The sequence below is a fragment of the Lepisosteus platostomus genome, chromosome 27 (assembly GCF_059453375.1).
Source record: "Lepisosteus platostomus isolate fLepPlt1 chromosome 27, fLepPlt1.hap1, whole genome shotgun sequence".
In the NCBI taxonomy this organism is placed as follows: Eukaryota; Metazoa; Chordata; class Actinopteri; order Semionotiformes; family Lepisosteidae; genus Lepisosteus; species Lepisosteus platostomus.
Window position 1 is genome coordinate 7,111,975 of NC_142637.1, and position 19,719 is coordinate 7,131,693.

The 19,719-nt window shown below is 47.5% G+C and overlaps 2 protein-coding genes across 9 annotated transcripts; one reads left to right on the plus strand and one right to left on the minus strand.

The window, feature by feature from the left end:
- The first annotated feature begins 193 nt into the window (after positions 1-193).
- Positions 194-7,786, plus strand: borcs8 (BLOC-1 related complex subunit 8). 8 transcript variants are annotated; one of them, XR_015930900.1, is made up of 7 exons: positions 194-451; positions 1,173-1,285; positions 2,218-2,282; positions 2,382-2,489; positions 4,239-4,314; positions 4,453-4,589; positions 7,050-7,786. XR_015930900.1 is itself a non-coding variant. In XM_088622528.1 (6 exons), the coding sequence occupies exons 2-5, from the start codon at positions 1,196-1,198 to the stop codon at positions 4,300-4,302; spliced, it is 327 nt and encodes a 108-aa protein (XP_088478654.1). In that variant the 5' UTR covers positions 194-451; positions 1,060-1,195; the 3' UTR covers positions 4,303-4,314; positions 7,050-7,786. The 8 variants fall into 8 exon arrangements, 6 of the variants coding, with proteins under 6 accessions (XP_088478654.1, XP_088478648.1, XP_088478651.1 ...); XR_015930901.1 differs by having other exon boundaries at positions 4,260-4,314; XM_088622528.1 differs by lacking the exon at positions 4,453-4,589 and having other exon boundaries at positions 1,060-1,285.
- Positions 5,028-11,391, minus strand: tmem221 (transmembrane protein 221). The gene is made up of 3 exons (XM_088622507.1): positions 10,533-11,391; positions 7,841-7,926; positions 5,028-6,724 (listed from the first exon to the last, which is right to left on the minus strand). Exons 1-3 carry the CDS (start codon positions 10,829-10,831, stop codon positions 6,273-6,275), a joined length of 837 nt encoding a protein of 278 aa, XP_088478633.1. The 5' UTR covers positions 10,832-11,391; the 3' UTR covers positions 5,028-6,272.
- Positions 11,392-19,719: the final 8,328 nt, after the last annotated feature.

The window sequence follows — 19,719 nt, forward strand, 5'->3', positions numbered from 1 at the left end:
TTGATCGCTTGTATATATATTTTTGTATTCTTTGGAACTGTTTTCTTGTCAATACATTCTAATCGGAGATGGGGCGCGTTAAAAAAAATGTGTGTAAATGCTCTAAGAATACCAGAGCGCACATGACTATATTTGCAGCGGCCAGCTGGATACAGGGAAACCGACGTTACTTCTGTGATCGGCGTGACATTCCCACCAACCACCGGCCTTGGAGTTTACCGACCGCCGTGAAAGCGTCAGTATTTGTAGTGTTCGGGTTTGCTAAAGGTCCGGGATGTAGGAACCTTAAACCTTTGTTTCGTGTTTCCGTTCGGTACTAAAACAGACGGACACTCCAAACACTGAACTGGGAAACACTGCACTGGCTTTGGGTTCGGGAAGCGGGTTGTATTTCTTTTAAGACTGCGATTAATTATGGAAGACCAAGAGATGCAGCTTAAAGTAAAGCGAGGTAAGTGATATTTCTAAACGGCTTTTTCAACAACTGAGAGCATAGCATTTACAAACGGGATTGGGAATTGGGTTACCTTTCTTGATAAATAACAGGCTAATTCAGTTTCCTGTTTGGGGAATATTTTTAAAATCGCTGTCGTCTTTGAATTGATCAAACCGACCTTGCATTTGGTATCGACCCCCTACCAGCTGATATAACTTCAATTTGTTGTACGTAAAGAGAACAACGCTCATCGTGGCTGTATCTGATACAGAGTCATTTTCGCCTGTGTCTGTTCGTCATCATTCAACAGTATAGTCAGAAATTATGGTAAACAGGCTGAGAGGGGCTATATGAAGTTATGTGAAACCGTGAAACTGTACCCTTGAAGTAGTATATTTCTGACACTCCGGACTTACTTGTGAGTTACCTGTAGGGAGCTGGCAGATTATGTGCAATTGTAGTGCAGAGCGAGGTGCGTGTATGTATTGTTCCATGTCTAGGACTATTGTTTGTTTTTAATGTCTATTTATTTTATGCGGAGTGTTATTTTTTGTAGTTTTGTCTAGTGATGCTCGAATGTCCACCCTTTTGGACGGGCAATAAAATGATGTCAGATCTTGTAGAGGTTGCTATAGCATTAGCGAGGGATGGGCTGTACTGTACCTGCACTGCCCAGGCAGAGGTAAGAGCCAAGAGGAAGACGCGTGTTTTGAGCTGTTTGTTTCTGCCGGCCCAGTGACGGACAAGTTCACCGAGAGCATGTACGTGCTGGGCAACGAGCCCTCGGTGGCGCTGTACCGCCTGCAGGAGCACGTGAGGAGGTCCCTGCCGGAGCTCGTGCAGCACAAGGTGAGCCGCCGGGGACGTGTCCGGGCTCGGTTCGCGTGAACGGTTTCAAAACGGTTTTGGGCTCTATTCGACTGGGAAAACGCTGGGACATTGCCTAACCGCACCGATTGGGTGACCCGCCGGGAAAAAAGTTCATCTGCGACCCTGCGATCCATCAGTTTATTCTGCATATCCGTTGTTGTCATTATTGATCAAGAAAAAGTGTCGAGCCGTGGAAAATGCAAAAAAATCGGGGCTAAATAATTTAATTGGCACTCGCATTATTACGTGAGAATCCCTCTTAATGTGCTTGAGGTATCTTGTGTTGGGTTCAGTGGTTTATTCTGTGCCTTTATATGAAGTGCGTTGGGCACCTCAGACGTAATGAAGCTCAATGTAAAGGTTATTCTGTATATGGTTGTCACCACTGCTATTGTTCTATAATCAACACTGTGTGATGGTGGCTATTTCTGTAAATTAAAAAGGCTGAAACTCCTTAAGGCAATGATCCCTACAAACTGTTTCCGGTTTTACAACAGGGGTGTCAAACTCAGTTCTTGGAGAAACCAAGTTCTGACCCTTGTTCCGAAAGCAGTTGTCAATGAATCTCTTTCCGGAGCTAGATATATAGGGTTGTATTTAAGGTCATTCACAGTTGATGACTTGATACAGTATTAGAGGTCTGGTCGCCAGTAAAACACTATGGGGCCCCTGACTAGGAAAGAGGGGAGATCAGGAAGAGAGAGGGATGCGGCACTCGTCAGCGTGACTGTTCAGTAATCGTGCAAAGAATATCCCCTGTCCATCCAGTTCCCATCCGTACTGGGAGAGTGTTGAACCACCATCGCACGAGCCCTCTAGTTAGACTGTGAAGCATTTGCCTGGTGCTTGGCACCCTCCTGCTGCAGACTGCTGTTCACTGGAATGACTTTCTTCCTCTTCTCCAACTGCAGACGGACATGCAGAGCTGGGAGGAGCAGAGCCAGGGGGCGATCTACTCGGTGGAATACGCGTGCAGGTAAGGCGGTCCTCGCCCTGCACGTGGCCAGGAGGCAGGCGAGCCAGAGGGTGGCTCCCCGTGATGTTTGCTCTCTCTCTCTCTGTCTGTGTGTGCCAGCGCAGTGAAGGGCATGACCAACAGCAGCTTCTACTTCAAGAGCATCGACGGGCTCCTCCGGCAGGCCATCGGCCTGAAGGACAGCATTAACTCTTCTCAGGGACGCAGGTAGGGGGCGACGGTGAGGTGCCTCCCAGGGCAGTTAGAACCACCTTCTCTCGCTTTCCAGAGCCAGCTGGAGATGGACTTACTGGCCATTTCTACATGTACAGTGGGATTCTGATTCTCCAGGACATGAACAGTACAACAGGCAACACCACACATTGCAAAACTGTAAATAATAAATATTCTTTGCATAAATATGTACAGAAATAATCAATCAGGACAGTACATTGTAGCCAAGTCAAGAGTCCAGAGCGCAGCAGTGCTTCTGTTCTGAGGCACTGCACAATTAGCTGTTGAGGATGCGCACTGCAGTAGGGTAGAAGCAGTTCTTGAGTCTAGTGCTCAGTGCTCTGACAGTGCGGTACCGCTGGCCAGAGTGCAGGGGGGAGAAGAGTTTGTGGCCGGGATGGTTGGGATCCTGAATGATGGATGGGGCTTTATTGCGACAGCAGGTGGTGTGAAGCTCACTGCTTGGTAAAGATTTGCAATGTTTACCATCATTCAATTCCAAATGGTGAAGAGCTTTGCCTTTTTTTAAAAATTCTACAGATTAGATTTTTGTTGGTCCTGACAACGTTTTTAAGCACTCGTATCTCAACCGAACAATTGCCAAATGAAACTGGATTTTTTTTTTTGAGGAATGAAAGGCGTGTTTTTTAGTGCGATAGGTAATTGCCGTTTACTCAGGAAAGTTGCTGTTGCTCAATCATGTTAAGTTTAACAGCCTCAGCTGAGCCATCCGAGAGCAATGATGTTCTTGAAAGGAATTGTTCATGACTGAGGAACTCTGGTCATTTTGAGGGTCTCCTTTCCTGACTTCTCTGGGGCACAATCCCACTGGTGTGCTTTGCTTTAGCTTATATGACTCCTGAGCACTGTATCAAGAAATTGAAATTAATGCTATGCATTTATTTTCCTTATTGATCTTAATATCCTGTTTCATGCATTTGCTTTATGTTGTTCCAGAGACCAGTTTCTCATGTTGGGTGCATTCAAATTGGTGTAGCACTGGATCCCATCCAAGACAAACATGTTAACACTCCTACTCTTACAAGTTGTGCCACAGAGATCAGTGTCTAATATTCGGTGCTTCAATTTAACATCTCATCTGAAGGACAGTATCTCCTGCAACACAGTGGCACCATCCTGGGGCACTGGCTTGGAAATTCTGGTCTGGAGGAAAGAGTGCCCCCTACTGGTCCAGCAGCACCACTGGTGAAACAGGATATCAGTATTAATAAGGAAAAGCAATTAGCGCTTCTAAGCCCTTGAGGGCCAATGCATAAGAGCTCAATGCTCTCTAATCAGGCCAGCATTGAGGAGTAGGAGCTGTCGTTCTCCACCACACACCCGAGAACAGTGGGGTGGTCAGATTCTGGGTGGGAGGTTGCTGTTGCATCCTTGAGTAAGATGCTCAACATGCGCCGTTCTAAACAGGTACTCTCCTGGTTCTTATTGTAAAGAAGACATGGTTCTCAATTGGAACAGTTAATCCCGGGTTTAAGGTGAAGAACTAAAGAAGTTTTTTTTTCTGTCCCGATTGCTAATGATTTAAAAAAATGAATTTGAAATCCTGCAGGATTCCCGCCCTCAGGGGCTGAGGTTTGTGATTCCCCCCCCCCACACACACACACACACACACACACACACACACACACACACACACACACACACACACACACACACGTGGGATCTCCGTTTTACTTATGATTTCTTTTCTGTTCTCGGGGGGGCTGTTGCATGCTGATTTAGTGACGCGAGCCCCTCTTCCAGCCCCAGCGCCCCACCTCTGCCGACCCCACCCTCGTCTTCCTGATTCCTCCCCCAGGTTAGTAGCCCCTCTGCCGGCAGGATGCGCCGATCTCCTCTTCAGCTCGGACGCCTTTGCTGCCGTCTCTTGTTTGGATTTCTCTGTGGTGCAAAGAAAAAAACAAAACCTTTCCCCTTTCTCATCGCGGTAAATCAGACCTTGGACCCACCGCCACAGGGCACTGACCGATTCCAGACCCATCATCAAAACCAAACCCCTAAATAAGTAGCAGAAGGAATCATCCCTACTCGAGGACTAGCTGCTTTGGTGGTCTTCTAGTTGGGAATCTTTCGGTGGGTTGAAGTTTTGATTTAATCTAGACCTTTGTCCACTAACACCTTTTAACGTGAAATTCGGTCTGGGGTGGTGTTTCTCTTTTGTCTAAAACTCAGCTTACATCAAATTTCCTTTACGTATTTTAGGATGTGTTTCAGAATGATGATTTGAGTTAGCCTGTGATGATATTCTAACGTAAACAGGTGGAGGATTGAAATATATTTTATTTTAAACTTGTTTTAATTCACAGCTTGTTGGCCAAGTGCAATGGTTTGTACTTTTAGGTGCAGCAGTCTTCTGTCATCGAGTAGCATGCTCCTTAAAATAGTAGAATGAAACTATTGTTTCATGAACAATAACACTATGATGTGTTTTTTTTGTCTTTTCCGTTCTCCATGATATTGATCCAGAAGTGCTTGTGTTGTTTAAATTCAAGAATGACAAAAGTCCCACAATTTCCCCTGAGTAGCTGAATGTACTATTTATTTAATCTACACACAGTGTAATACAATAGTTTTGGTTAACCTGTATATAATTGCAATTTCACAACTTGCCTTTGATCTTTTAAGAAAACCAGTACACACACACACGTATCTTCAAACACTTCTTTAAAGCCTTTCTTGAGTATTTTTCTTTCAACTACAGAAAAAATTATTTTTCTCGCAGCTTGTATAGTTTGAATAGACATTGTTTTTCTGGTATGTTCAAGAAGTGTGGGCATTCAATTAAATTTTTCCTGCAGGTGTGGTCTGATTTATGAATATTGAATTTCTGAAGCTTACAGATGCCTCTACCAGCTCTAACACTTAAAAATGTAGTCGTGCGTGATAGACAGACAGTCTGCACTTCTGTGGATAACACAGTAGTGACATTCTCCATATTGTATCTTCTGGAAATATTTTAGCAGGGCAATGTAAAATTCTCTCTCTGAAGTAAAAAGACAATTACCATTTACCTGCAGCCTCGGATTTAGATAAAATCTCCAAATTAGTGTTTGCAGGAACAATTGTCACCACCAAAGTTTCTCCTCCTTAAATAGGTCAGATTTTTCAGTTTTAAAAAAAGCAAGATGGAAGAGAAGCTGTTGGAACAGCAGGAATACATTTTTTTTCAAAACCGCTTTTTTTCTGCAGAACTCTGTCAGTTCTATCACAGTGTGTGATGATTGCAGATGTTTTTAGATCAAGAAATCATTTTTGTTAGGAAAGACTGAGATGATGTATCAGCATTTTGGAGCTGGAGCCTAACCTGTCGGGCACAGTGTGGGAGTACCCTATAAAAAGCTTGCCAGTTCACTGGGGCGGGGAGCACTCTCAGAGATGCCAATTAATCTTTCCAGCGTAGCTTTGCATTGTGGGAGGGAGCCCAGACCGAACCCACACGGACACTGCAACATGCAGACTCCACACAGAGGGCTCTGCGCGATGGAACCAAACTCAGGACCCAAGATCAGCCTACGTTCTACATCTCAAGGCTAAATACGGAACGCGTTTCTTTTTGTTCTGCTGCAGGCACGCGCGTTCAGTGTAGTAATCGCTCTGAGCGTGCCAGAGGGCGTTCTGGGAGACTATAATCTAGCTCTGCTTTTGGAAGCCAACTAGTGGATTTTCTGCTTGGGTCGGGCCGCTGCAGCTACCGAGCCAAGACGCACCCCACCCCCCATCAGTCTCTGTCTGTTTCGGTCATCGGCGCCATGGAGGTCAGACCAGCGTGGAGTCCTTGCCCGAGCCTCCGGACTTGCGGGCCAGCACCGTCCTCATCTCGCTGTTGATGCCGTTCCAGGGCTTGGAGTGGGCCGGCAGCAGGCCCGACTCCGCAGACAGGGTGCGGTGCATCCTGGGCGCGGTGGCGCCCCCGCGGCCACCAGGGGGCGTCGGGGAGCGCCCGGCCTCCGGCGGCTGCGGCTTGGGCTCGGCCCGGGCCGGGTAGGAGAGCTGGCGGTGGATCTCGGGCCGGCCCCGCGGGCCGCCCTCGTGCTCGTTCTGGTACACGGTGTGCGAGAGCTCGGCCCGGCCGCGCGGCGCGGTGCGAGACGCCCGCGCCAGGGAGTGCGCCACCGTGAGGAGCAGGACCAGGACGCCCGCCGCCAGGACACAGGCGCTGGCGATGCCCGTCTCGATCTCGAAGGCCAGCAGCATGTAAATGGACAGAGCTGCACATGGGGAGAGAGAAGGAGGTTTTTCTCTAGGCTAATGGCGTCGGGATAGAGACGTCTGGTTCTGGAGGGTCTGCTGGGTTCCTAGATCTTTTTAATGCCGTGGCATCTGCAGAGTTAGTAGAAATGGGTTAATTGGTCCAATTAAGATAACGCTGATTGATTTTAGGGGAAGCGCTGAGGTGGAATGCAAACAGTGCAGACAGGCGGGCCCCAGGGCCGAACACACCTGTCGTAGAACTTCTCTGTTGTATCAGTTTGACTTTCCCTATCTGTGTGAGAGACCGTGCACTGATCTCGTTCTACACCCCCCCCCCCCCAGGAAAAGAGCTGTGGACCCCGCAGTGCTGAAGGAGGGTGCAGAACGGCAAAGCTCGGGGTTGTGATGGCTGGGGTCTCGCTGCGGAGAAGGTCTTTCCCCGCAGATGAATCGCGGGACCACCGCTGCCTTCCAGCCACAGCAGGGCGGTGTTCCCCCCCCTGCCGCAGAAACACGAGCCACCCCACTCCACAGACCGGTCTGCGCCAACTCCCACAGCAGGACACTTCTCTAGTGTGTGTTCGTGAAAGACCGCATTGTTCCAGGTGTGTGTGTGTGGACAGAGAGAGAAGACTGTCATTTAAAACCCTTGGAAACCAGTTTCCAGACTCCTGCAGTCTGCAGGCTCCTAATCTCTGCAGGCGGAAAGCACAGTGCATTAAGGTGCAGAGGAATAGCACGTTCTCCTTTCGTAACCTGCAGCTGGCTCCTGGGCTTTGCCTGGCTCTCAAAAGACTCGCATTCAAGTTGCATCTAATGTTTAGCAAGTTGATTAACATTAATCTCAAAATGCCCAATGTGAAAGCATACCCACTAAACCATCTAAGGATGTCTACCCCCAGATGGGAACTGTACGCACTCAAGGACATCTGGAGTTCTGTTTGTAACTGTGCACCGCCTTTTTTACCCCCCTTGCAGACTGACCCTTGCACTAGAAGAACGCAGGATCCTTTTACAAGATTCACTTTATGATAAAACTGTTACAGTGTTTTTGAGAAGAATAAAACGAGTAATAAATATCGACTGAGTCAAGGCTGTGTTTTGATTCCACCCCCCCCCCCCCCAGTTCTTACCTGCTAAGTAAACTGAAATTCCCAGGCAGAAAAGGCCAATGGCCACGTGACGGACAGGCCGGCTGTCCAATAGGAACCAGTCTGCCCTGTGGGAGGTGGGACATGAGAGAAGGACCATTATAATGCTGACTGGCTAGCCAAGCACATCCACACTGAATCCCTTTGGGTCATTGTGCTCTCAAACCATGACTTTAGTGATGCAACAACAACAGTACAGTTTAGAAATATGCGCAGTAAACCAAAGAATGAGGGTTCCAACCTGGGGACCCCTATAGCTGTGGATATTTGTCCCAGCCGAACTCTAACCTTAAGCCTTTAACTGAACAAGCAAGCTGCCTGACTAGAACTTTTGCAAGTGTTTCTTACTGTTGAAAAGGTGGGGGTTGTGGATGCAAAGTTACTTAGCAAACACAAAGGTTAAAAGGCTGCTTCCCCAGTGCGGAAGACCTGAAACCCAAGCTGAGTGCTGGTGAGGCTGTAGGGATGTGATAGAACTCAGCGTGGGAAAATGCAGCAGGCGTGTCTGTTGGTGTTGGAGGTGGGTGTCCACAGGTGCAGGACTGCACCCCTGCCTTCACACTGTTACAACCCCCCAGCTGGAGCGGAGACCCCAAGTTATGAGGACACTCACAGGTGTTTTAGGGCCAGGCAGCTACTGAACTAATAACACCTGCAATTCCCAGCTGGCAGCCCCACTGAAGCTCTGCAGTGTGAGCCTGGCCAGTACCTGGATGGGAGACTGCTGGGAAAGCTGGGGCTGCTGTGGGTAGAGGTGTTAGTGGGACCAGTAGGGGGCGCTCACCCTGCAGTCTGTGTGGGTCCTAATGCCCCAGTATAGTGACGAGGACTCTATTCTGTAAAAAAAAAGTGCTGTCCTTCTAATGAGACATAAAACTGAGGTCCTGACTCTTTGTGGTCATTAAAAATTCCAGAGTGTTTCTCGAAAAGTGTAGGGGTGTTACCCCGGTGTCCTGCCAAATTTCCCCCCTGGACTTTACCCATCATGGCCTCCTAATAATCCCCCTCTCTGAACTGGCTTCATCACTCTGCTCTCCTCCCCACTGAGAGCTGGTGTGTGGGGAGTGGACTGGCGCATCATCCAGGTGGGGGTACACACTGGTGCTGGTGGAGGGGATCCCCATGACCTGTAAAGCGCTCTGAGCAGAGGGTCCAGAAAAGCGCTATTAAGTGTGAGGAATTTGTTTATTTCACACACAATAAAGGTGCATTGAAGACAAACTACTGCTATCAGTCTGCTGGGGTTTGTTTCTTGTTACTGATAATCCTCTTTTTATTACCACAAATCCTAACAGGATATCGGCGGACTTCACCGTAAACCGTGTAACGGCAGGGTGTCGATTTCTAAAGCTGAAGGAGAGGGTTGGTTTTGGGTGAAACTGATTCCGGCCTTTTACATATGCAAGACGAATGAAGAATTCGCACGAATGTAGGATTCGTATCCCGGTGAGACTGTTGAAAGAGTAACAGGAAGTCTTGACGATAATCTTTTTCTTTAAAAAAAAAAAGGTTTGTGATTATCAGAGCCAGCAGCATACGGTATAAGCATCCCCATTGCTGTAAATAGCAACTAGAAACAAAGAGTATTTATTGTTCCGTGCAGCGGAGTGTTTGCCGAGGAAGGCAGGCGGGGGTTGTGCATGAATTAAGTGACAAAGCGACGCGGGGGGGGGGGAGGCAACTGGGTTCCTGTGAACGCGCTGCTCGGGAGACGGTTCAGTAATTCCGTGTGACACCAGCGACGTGGGAACGGGGCCAGGCGACGTGAGCGGAGAGCGCAATGAGGGGCGCCATTGTCCCGGCGAGGCGCGGGGTCAGGCGGGCGGCGGCGGCGCGCGGAGACTGGAGGGGCTCGTGGATGCCAGTTCTTGGCCTCCGCTGTCAACAGCGGCGTCCACGGATTCGGCGTCACTAGCGCGATTTTTTTATTTTTATTTTTAAAAGCTGTAAATAAATCCAGACAAAAAGTTCCAAGTCACGGTTTCGCCACACACGTAGTCGGTAAAACAGAAAGCATGCGTCTGGTATGTTACTGCTTATGAAAAGGCGAAATTAGACACCTTTTTTTTTGTAAGAACTGGCCATGGTCTCAAGTCTGGAGAAAGTTAAGTATAAAAGTCAATAAAAGGGCCTACAGATAACGTGTAATAGTAGATCAGTGCTTTCTATATCATCTCCCGATTTGTTTTGAAAGCACTTCTAAAGTTTGAAAGTTTGCTGGGTTTTTTTTCCTCCAAACATTGCCGGATTCTGTCAAAATAAACATTTTGGTTTACTTTTACTGCCGTAACGCGACTACAGTTTTTGTTTCTGTTTTTTTTTTTCCAATGGCTAGGGAAAATAACAGCGCTACACACGGAACTGTGACTGAATGTTCAATTAGTATAGTAGGGGTGTGCGTCGATCACCGGGGACAAGCACGATACAGTACGATGCTCCCACATCGTAGAGAGCAGACAGTGCGTTACAAAACGGCGCATAATTTAAATATCACACAACACTTACCGGCAAAAGCACAGAAGCACAGGCGTTTTGTCGGTATTTTATCACTAGCGGTATTTACCGCTGACCAGATCAGGCTGGGACAAGAGCAATACCTGTGGACTCGGCTCCCTCACGCTGCTCTCGGGTGAACCCGCTGCGCACCGAGCCGAGCGACGCCCGGGTTACCCACCTGTCCGTGTCGTCCTCGCCGCCGCAGATCTCGGCGGTGAAGTAGCTGTGCAAGAGGCAGACCACCACAGAGCTGAGGCTGAGGGTGAGGGCGAGGGCCGTGAGCACCGTGGACACGGGCCGCAGGACGGCGGACACCTCGGCTGGGATGCCGGAGAGGCGCGGGGGGGTGTCCGCGGTCCCGGCTTGGCTGCCCTGGAGCTGGAAAATCAGAATGACGGACAGAACGGACATAATAGCCGACAGGATTCCCAGAAGGGCCAGAACCGTCAAAGAGCGTTGGCTGTACTGAGAGGACATTGTTGAATTTGGTTGCCTGTAAAAAAAAAAGTTTCTGCCAAAGAGACTACGTGCTCAAAATAAGTTCTTTTTCAGCTGCGCCGTTAAACTCCTCTCGCCTGGTGTTTTTTTTCATCCCGCCTCTCCTTCTTATGCTAAACTCCTCTGCGCCTAGTAATCGTGAAAGGTGTAAACGGCTCCCGTTTCCGCTTGATTATTAAGTTTTAAAGTCTCTCCATCAGTCCTGCGGGCGCGCACGCAGACACACACACACACACACGAGGGTGAGGCGGACACCCACCGCGCGCGGCGGCTAATCAGGTCGCCGAGGAAGGAGTCCCGAGCGCGCGGGGGTTGCTCAGTCCGAGCATGTGATGCGGGTTAAATCCCAGATTTAAAAAAAAAACACTTGAGGAATTTTACAATGAGGTTCACCAAAAAAAAAATACCCATAACGTTTACGCTTGCTTGAAAATGTAAAATGCACATTGCACAAATGTAAAAGCGTAAAAGGATCACCTGAAGACGTGAGAGATTTGTTCTGAACTATACTGTGTGTTTGTGAAAAGAAAACACAGAAAAAAAACAAACAAAATCCAATATACGGGCGTTCAACAGAGCTAGTAACACAGGAAACTAAAGCCGTGATGTAAACTTTGTGCTGATGAATTCCATTGGCTTTAAACCAGCGTGGACATTTTTAAATGCAATACCGTTTTCTACACATGCACAGACATTGTTAGGTCTGGTAAAAACACCACAGCTGCCTAAGAATATGGGAGCATTCAGCGCTGGAAATCCGTACAGTATGTAACACACAATAATTACACGCGTTTATTTTAGTTGAACAATTGATGTGGGATTAATATCGGAAGAGCAAATTAACATTTTTTTTAATCATGATAAGTAACTCTTGACTTTTGCCCACGGTTTTGGGTGTCCCGGTTTGTAGAGTCTGTCGGCCTTCTCCAGATTCAACCCTCTCCGTCTATTAAATCTTATTCCGTTTTTTTTTCCTTTTTAATCCCAGCGTTGCCTAGGAAACGCGGCCTATTTCAGACCCGTGTGCTCTGTGGGAAGAGGAGTCGACGGCTGAGCTGAAAGTTTGAAATCAGAGAATAAGAACATAATTCCCTTACCCGTAACTTTCACGCAGATATCGTGGGACAGCCATGTATATGCGTAGACTATATGCGTATTTTCTTACTAAGGAGGTGAAGTGCAGTTCGAGGCTATCGAACAAATCAGATTTTCTTGTTTGAATTGTTTTGGTCATATTTACACAGGCAAGGAGAACTTTTAAAGGGGATTTTTATGAGAACAGTTTTGCTTCCCCGCTGTATTTTGTGCTGTGCGCCCCTTGACAATGGTCCAGACGAATTAACGTCGATTCTGCCTAAAAAAGAGAGATAACAGACCTACGTTGTTGCCCGAGCTGCCCAGATTGCCGAGGGATTAAACAAAATGTCTCTCTAGATTTTACAGTCACCGATAAACGAGAAAATAAAATTGTCACGTGTGCATTACTACCTTTTTATTTTATCGATGAATTGGTTGATTATATATACTATATATGAATTAGGACAGATCAGTCCTCACAGATCTTACGTTCTTAGATCCTGTAAGACATCCTACAAGTAGCGTTTGAAGCTATTTAAAAGTATTAGTAACTGTCATCAAATGCAAGGTTTAATGTGATATCTGTAATTGTATTACCTATATTATAATTTCCTATTACATTAACGCATCAGCCAAATAGATCACTGATCTGAGCTCAAAAGCACCTCTGTCGAGTTTTTATTTCCTCGCATTGACTGGCTTGGATTTCAGAAGAGATTCAGATACCGCTGACGCATCTCAAACCCACCGTCCGCGCGCACCTGCGCGTCATCTTGCGCTTGTGAACTCTGACCTCCTCTCACTTTCCCAAACTAGGTTCAGAACCCCGGGAGTCCCCTGTTTTCTTTTCAGGCGCTCAAAGGCTGTGGAATGATCTCCCAGCCTCTATTACAGCCTCCCGTTTTCCAAACCGGTTTATCCAATCCAGCGTCACGACGGAACCGGAGCCTATCCTAGCCAGAAACGCGGTCGATCCGTGTCGAACCGACCCCAACACGGACACGCACACACCCACAGCAGGGGCAGGTCTCCCAGAGGTCAACTGTGGGATTAGACCGGAGCACCTGGAGGAAACCCACGCGAACACAGGGAGAACATACAAACTCCACACAGACAGCACCCCAGGAATTGAATTGTGTTAGATGTTTGTGTAGTAATGTGTTTGTAATACTTTTATTTAGATTTTTTTGTAAAGCTGATATGCTAATGAAAGGCGCTATTTGAAATGAAGACTGTGTTCCCTATGCCTTACAAAAATTCGCCTCGAACTCGTCACAAATTCCTTTACATTTGGCTAAGTTTACGAAAATAACGTCATAATATTTTTGAAGTGTTTAAGATTTATTATACTGCAGAGCGTGTGCACTGTACGGCGCACGTCACTGAAACCCGGACAGTATTATCGATCCCTTTCCTTGAGTACCGAACAGGAAATAATAAAATGCATTTTTTTCTGTGAACGCAAGGGGGCGAAGAAATCCTAGACATAGCCATAGGTAAAACAAATTATCAGAAGGATACGGTATTTCTGGGGCTCTGAGGTGGGCTTTGACGGATTTGTTCAGATTATCCATGTTTTTGATCTTATGTCTCTCAAAGATTCAGGATCATCAAAGAGCCCTGATTATGACTTGCTAAAATTTCCTGCAGCGAAAGAGAGGGACAGCTGTGGCCTCATGAGTTAGGTAAGTTAGGGGAGAGAAGTGTACAGGCTGTTAACACAGATATGCCTGGATGCCCAGTCCAAACTCGAACCCTAACTAGAAAACCTTTGGAAAGACATACAGCTCCCATCCTCAACAGTGAAACCTGAACAGGCGCACGCAAATAGGTACTAAGGGGAAGTTCTTTCAAAACTGAGAAAATGAGGCATGTCTTTACACAAGGGGTTGTGGGAGCATGGAACAAGCAATGCCTTGTTCAAGTTATGCATTGCACGAGTACGTCAACAGAGTAGCTGTTGGATCCACTCCTCTGGTTTACTTCAGGAAACAGCAGGACGAGATCCTCCGATTAATTCGCTGCTAACCTCTAAACAGACCGGATAGGCCGAGAGGCCTCGTCTTGTCTGCAAATGTCCTTCTGTGCTGAAGACAGGGTGAGCGGTAACAGCTGTGCTGGAGCTCATCACAGAAATAAAAAGCAGCTCTGTGCGGGCAGGAATGGGGTAATTATTCACAGCCCCAAAGGAGACCACCACACTGGTCAGTAGGCCCAGGCAGGTTAGTTCCTGGTGGCCACAGACCACTGCCCTGAGAGCCACAGTCGCACTTCGAAAAGGAGAGGAAGCTGTGACCGCAGCAGTCTTGGGGTCAGAGCATCAGGAAGAAGTGCAGAGGATATACAGAGGGCAGTGTTCCAACACCCTTCTCTCCACCCCAGCTTCACCACGATCTCCGCCCAGCCCTGGCATTTCCTCAGCCAGGCGAGTTTGAGCATTAAGCGCCCAATCGCTTCACATTCTTGGGTTCGTTTCGCCATCATCCGAAGCTGCCCGCGCGAGCGGACTCGATGTTAGAGAACAGGAAGGAAGCAGACCCCAGGCTGCCCACTCGTGGGGGCCAAGTGTGACACGCGGCAGGTAGCTGCAGCACCCCGGCCACAACCCATGTCCAGCTGAAGCGACTCACTGCCCCTGCCTGGTGGCCACAGGGGCAGGAAAGGGCAGAAGGCTGGGCTACCTGCATTCCACCCCACCCCGCTCGCTGGACGCTCACACAGAACACGCAACCCTAACATCTCGTGCTGTAGCTCATTTGCAAGGGCTAGAACAGCGTGTCTCCTGTCCTGTAGGCATGGCAGGGCATGATGATGTCAACTATGATGACGATGATGTCGATTGTGTTGATGGTGTGTATTGTGGTGATGATGATTGTGATGATGATGATGATGATTGTGATGATGGTGTGGATTGTGATGATGATGATGATGATGTGTTGATGACTGTGATGACGGTGTGGATTGTGATGATGATGGTGATCAAGATTAGAAAGACGAAGCACCCCTTACATCCTGAGTTCTGACAGCGTAAATGTGATCTACTGTTGCTGTCATTCTGTGAACCTCCACAGCACAGTGCCTGAGGCTGTATCCACCTGCAAAGCTCTCTCGGGTGATGCTGAATGGGAAAGGGTGCTGTATTAAACCAAAAATGAAAAAATGACTTCTTGAGAGCGTGTTGATTGTCTGCAGCCAAGTCACATGGAAACGTTTGTGTTGCAGAAATGAGCTGATGCATCATAATAAAGTACATGATGCATTCACCCACTGCAGTGACCTAACTAGGCTGGGCTATGCAGTGTTAATGGGCACATACTGTACTGTATATAAGTAATAAAATGCAACATTATGCACACTTTTCTCTTAATTTCTGGCAAATGCTAGCAGTTAGTTTTTTGTGTATCCCATTAATATTCTCAAAAAATAAAGCTGAAAAATAGTGAAATGTGAGCAACCTGGCTTGACTCTAGAGTTGCAGAGCTAGTGTATATTCACCTGGAGAACAAGAGAGCTTTGTCTTCAGGGTTGCAGTCATACTGGTAGTAGTGGTGCCCTGGAGGGAGATGGACCAGTTGAATTGGAGGAGTACATCCCGGGCTCGAACCCGAGCATGCCAGCGAGGAGGACGAGGAAGCCACAGAGGTCCTGGTGACCTGATACAGATGGGGCGGGGTGCTGGGGGAGTTAAGGGTCGGTCTGAGAAACACTGCTACTCTGAAGGAGATAAGGCCGTGGCTAAAAACGAATACACAACGCTGAACCACACTCACACATGTACACTGACCAGGCAGGCTATTTCTGACAGCCGCGGCTTCACCACACACACCGAAATGGTAGCTACCGATACAGCCAAAAGCAGAAGTGAGCAGTTTCAGGAAAACAAAAAAGAAGTCTAAATTTGTGCTGCTTCCAAAAGGTTCCTTCCTCTCACACAACAGGGTACTTGAGAGCTGCAAAAAATACACACCAATATTTACTTTTATTTCGTACATCGCTTTGTGTTCGTGCCCAGTTGTAACCCACTGCCTGTCCACGAGGTGAGAAAAACATGCTTTCTGTTTCTTATCTAGACTGGGGCTGGAGTTATACTGACCTCCCATTCATGTCCTCGCTACTGAATGAATGAATGAGTGAATGAATGCTCATGGTCCCAGCCCGTCTGTCCCTGCACTGTGATTTGGTTATCTATTCCACGCCCTGAGAGTTTGTCTAGGTCAAAAAAAGCATCTTTGGGTATCACAATCTCTTTGCCACAGCTAAGCAATAATAATAAAAAAAGATCTGCTTGCTTTGTTACCACGTTACCCGAGTCCTTCACTTCAGCCTTAAAGCTGAAGCTAACTGCTGTGGAGTTGGTTATATTTAGACCACAGCCTGGTGGCAGCTCAGGAGCTCTGTCTTCTGAACACACACGACTGCTTGACCTGAAGCAGATGAGGCATTGCTCTCTTCTGCTTAATTTGTGCACTTGGACGTTTTGCTCAGGGTTTAAGCTTTTGGCAATTTGAAGCCTCCCTGATTGAGGCCCCTAGGGGCTGGACAAGAGCGAAACCATACTAGATACCAGTGGGTTCAAACTGAAAGTCCCAGATTTCTCTGGCTCCTGTCTCCCCGATGCCTCCTCTGTCAGGGTGGCAGATCTCTAAGGCAGAGGCAGCCTGGTGATGAAATGCACTGCTCAGCTACGCCCTCCAGTCTGCTTGCCTATTCTCTGCAGGATTGGGCGAGAGCAGTTGCGGCGCTACCCTGCTGCTCTACAGAGGAATACAGCAGCGTGATGGAGGAGTTTGCAGCTCTGCGGCCGGGTGTTGCGGACTGTTGCATCAGATGAAACGCTGCTGAAGGAGACCGAGCACAGCTAAGCTGCGTGCACACGGCAAGGTGCGCGTGTCTGTCTGTGCGCGGGCGTGTGTGTGCATGCAGTGAGATTGCACACTTGATTTATCCTTTATTTCCATATGAGTGAACAGCCTCAAGTGGCTCCACTTACTACACCAGGTGTAGAAATAATTGCCGTGCCGGAAACTGCAGGTCTGCACAGCTTCACCTCCAGTCAGCCACTGGTCCCCTACAGATTGGAATCCTTGGCTTGTGCCGCTTCATAAGTGACAAAAGACAACGAAATAAGCATGACGTACTTGGGACAGGGAAAGGGCCATCTTCACCACCGGTTCAATGAGTCTTTATCACTTTCAGTCATCTGCCATCTCTCGTTCTCAGTCTCTTGTTCTCTTCCTATTATTAGATTGTGTTTCAACAGAGAAATCACCCTCCCACAGCTCACTACACCTCCCAGTTTTAGTACTGATGGCTATTTTCAGTCAGTAGCCAACTCAGAGCTTGGTGTGACGCCTTTGGCTGCTGTTTGGCTGCCGCTCGAGCAGTGCCTGATGAGAAGACAGGTAATGTGAGAATGGGAACAGGTGAGCCCGTGCACACTCTCCGCCATCGGCCATCTCCCTTGCAGATGCACCAGGGAGCAAGCAGTAGCCATGGGAGACGTGCTTCCTTGCTCCTCCTCCTTCTACAGCCCCACCGTGTTGCCGATGCAAACTCCCGCCCCTCTCGTCCACCCGCCTGAATTAGACACAACATCACGCAGAAGAATGTCATTCATTCATCTCTCCATCCATCCACTTTCTAACCACGACACCCGATCCAGGGTTGCGGGAGAGCTGTAGCCTGTCCCAGCACGCAATGGGCGCAAGGCAGGGTACACCATGGGCAGGACACAAACACAGACACACTCACACCAGGGCCGGCTTTCCCAAAAGCCATTTAACCTACCAGCATGTCTCTGGACTGTGGAAACCTACGTGAACACAGAGAGAACATACCAACTCCACACAGACAGCAGCCCAGGTCTGGAATTGAACCCAGATGCAGAATGCTAACCGCTGCGCCACTGTGCTGCCCTCACCATCAAATTCAAGTCTGTTATCATTCCGATAACACTACAAATTGAATGAAAATGCTTAAAATCGTGATTGCAGGGCAACAGATCCATAAGCGTTATCAGAGGTTTTCCAAGCAGGTAAAAGAGGCTGAAATGTTTCCTTTCCCACGATCCCCTAGAGGCGCTAAATTTTAAGACCTTTCCAATGCATGCTGGTAAATCCTGGCCTGAAACTTATCCACACCCTCTGCTCAGTCACCAGCAGCTTCTGCAGCAGTATTAGCACAGCTGACTGCTTGCTCATTTCACTGGGCTGTCTTGTAGTGGGTCCAGCTTGGCCATACAGTGAACAGCTGAGCCTTCTTTTTTACAGACAGCTTTGCTCTGTGTAGGGCTGTGCAGAATTAGGATTAATACTGGAGCACCTGCCTTTCTGTGTGGAGTCTGCATGTCCCCCCACTGCGTGCGAAGGGTTTTCTCCAGACTCACGGCTCTCATGCAGAACCATGTGCACACCAGGTTTGAGGGGGATTGAGCTGGAAACTGGCTGGTAGATAAAAACTAAGCAAAAGCTTGTGTCTCCTACTTCGTCACAAATATAAAAAATAGTGCGTTGCCCCTCTCACATAAATTGAATTAAAAAACAACTAGGATTCCCCGATGGGAGCAACAGGCAGTAAAATCCCAGTGAATGCATGAAAGCATATTTCGATAACCCACAGCTGAGCTGATGCACACACTAAACATGGCAATACAATGGGAAAACTTGAAAACTACACTGTAGTTTGACAACGGCAGACCTTCCTAAGTGGCGTTATGGAGGTCAGCCTCATTTCAGCAAACGATGGGCAGGTCAGTAGACAGAATCTCTATATCTGTCAGTGTTGTACTTTCACTGAGCACAGTAACCCACCCATCAGTCCGGCATTAATTAGGCTAAGCCTGTGTTCACGGGCGTGTAAGTGCAGGCCACCAGACCTAAAATCAACCTTTTGCAGGAGGGAGCCATTTGCAAAACCTTTGACATTTCAGTGCCTTGTTTTTTTTTTTGGTCTATAAATAAAACAAGGCTCGAATTTGAAATAAAAGAGCTTCCCCTTTAACAAGAACACAAGATCTGCGCTTTTGACTACTTACGCGAAAAAAGGACAATCTGATTGTTAAATTTAGCTTGCCATTACTTGACTACGCAACGCTACAGGTCTTCCTGGACCTAAAGCTGTGCTCAAAATATCTCGCTGAACTTTCTGTGTGTCGGTCTGAGACGTGACAGTTGTAACTAACCCGTCTTTTTGTTTTATATTATTTGTTTATCACACTGCTCGCTTGCTTGTAAGATGATGGGGGTCTTCTGAATGAACTGTACAAGTGGGCTTTTTCTTAAGAAACATCTGTCTACTCTACCTTGCAAAGATATTTCCTGAGCCCATCCAGTGTCATATATAGATGCTTCTTATCTTCTCCTAGAAAAAAAATGTGTTATAGCAAGTTCCTAAAAATAAGCAAAGGAACACATCTAATTGTTAAGTTGTAGCTGTTACACAGAATAGTTTTGTATTTTCAGAGATCTCTGTTTTAAAGCGTTTGTAAGAATGAAAAAGATTTTTGCTAAAAAAATATTTTGCGTATTATGAACTAACCTTTTGCAGATGTTATATTGAAGTGCACGTGTAGAGTAGGGTGGTGCTTTTTCATTTTTTAGTTTTTTTTGGCTTGAATCAACACTCTGAATTTGAAGAACAGTCTAAGGGCCAAATGGAACAGTCTGTGGACATGGAGTGCTTCACAGAACAAGATACCATCTAGTTTGCATACGTGAAGTCTCGCACTGCACCCTCTTCGGGGAATTGAGGAAGCACCTCTGAAGCCGGTGTGCCCCATCCCCCTGTCCCTT

Bases quoted from the DNA above. Each gene is read 5' to 3' on its own strand.
- borcs8 (XM_088622522.1), top strand. From the start codon at position 415: ATGGAAGACCAAGAGATGCAGCTTAAAGTAAAGCGAG. The intron at 2,283-2,381 runs GTAAGGCGGTCC...TGTGTGTGCCAG, and splicing joins TCGGTGGAATACGCGTGCAG to CGCAGTGAAGGGCATGACCA. The intron at 2,490-4,238 runs GTAGGGGGCGAC...ATGCTGATTTAG, and splicing joins AACTCTTCTCAGGGACGCAG to TGACGCGAGCCCCTCTTCCA.
- tmem221 (XM_088622507.1), bottom strand. From the start codon at position 10,831: ATGTCCTCTCAGTACAGCCAACGCTCTTTGACGGTTCTGGCCCTTCTG. The intron at 7,927-10,532 runs GTGGGTAACCCG...CACCTCCCACAG, and splicing joins GGCGAGGACGACACGGACAG to GGCAGACTGGTTCCTATTGG. The intron at 6,725-7,840 runs GTAAGAACTGGG...CCCCATGTGCAG, and splicing joins AATTTCAGTTTACTTAGCAG to CTCTGTCCATTTACATGCTG.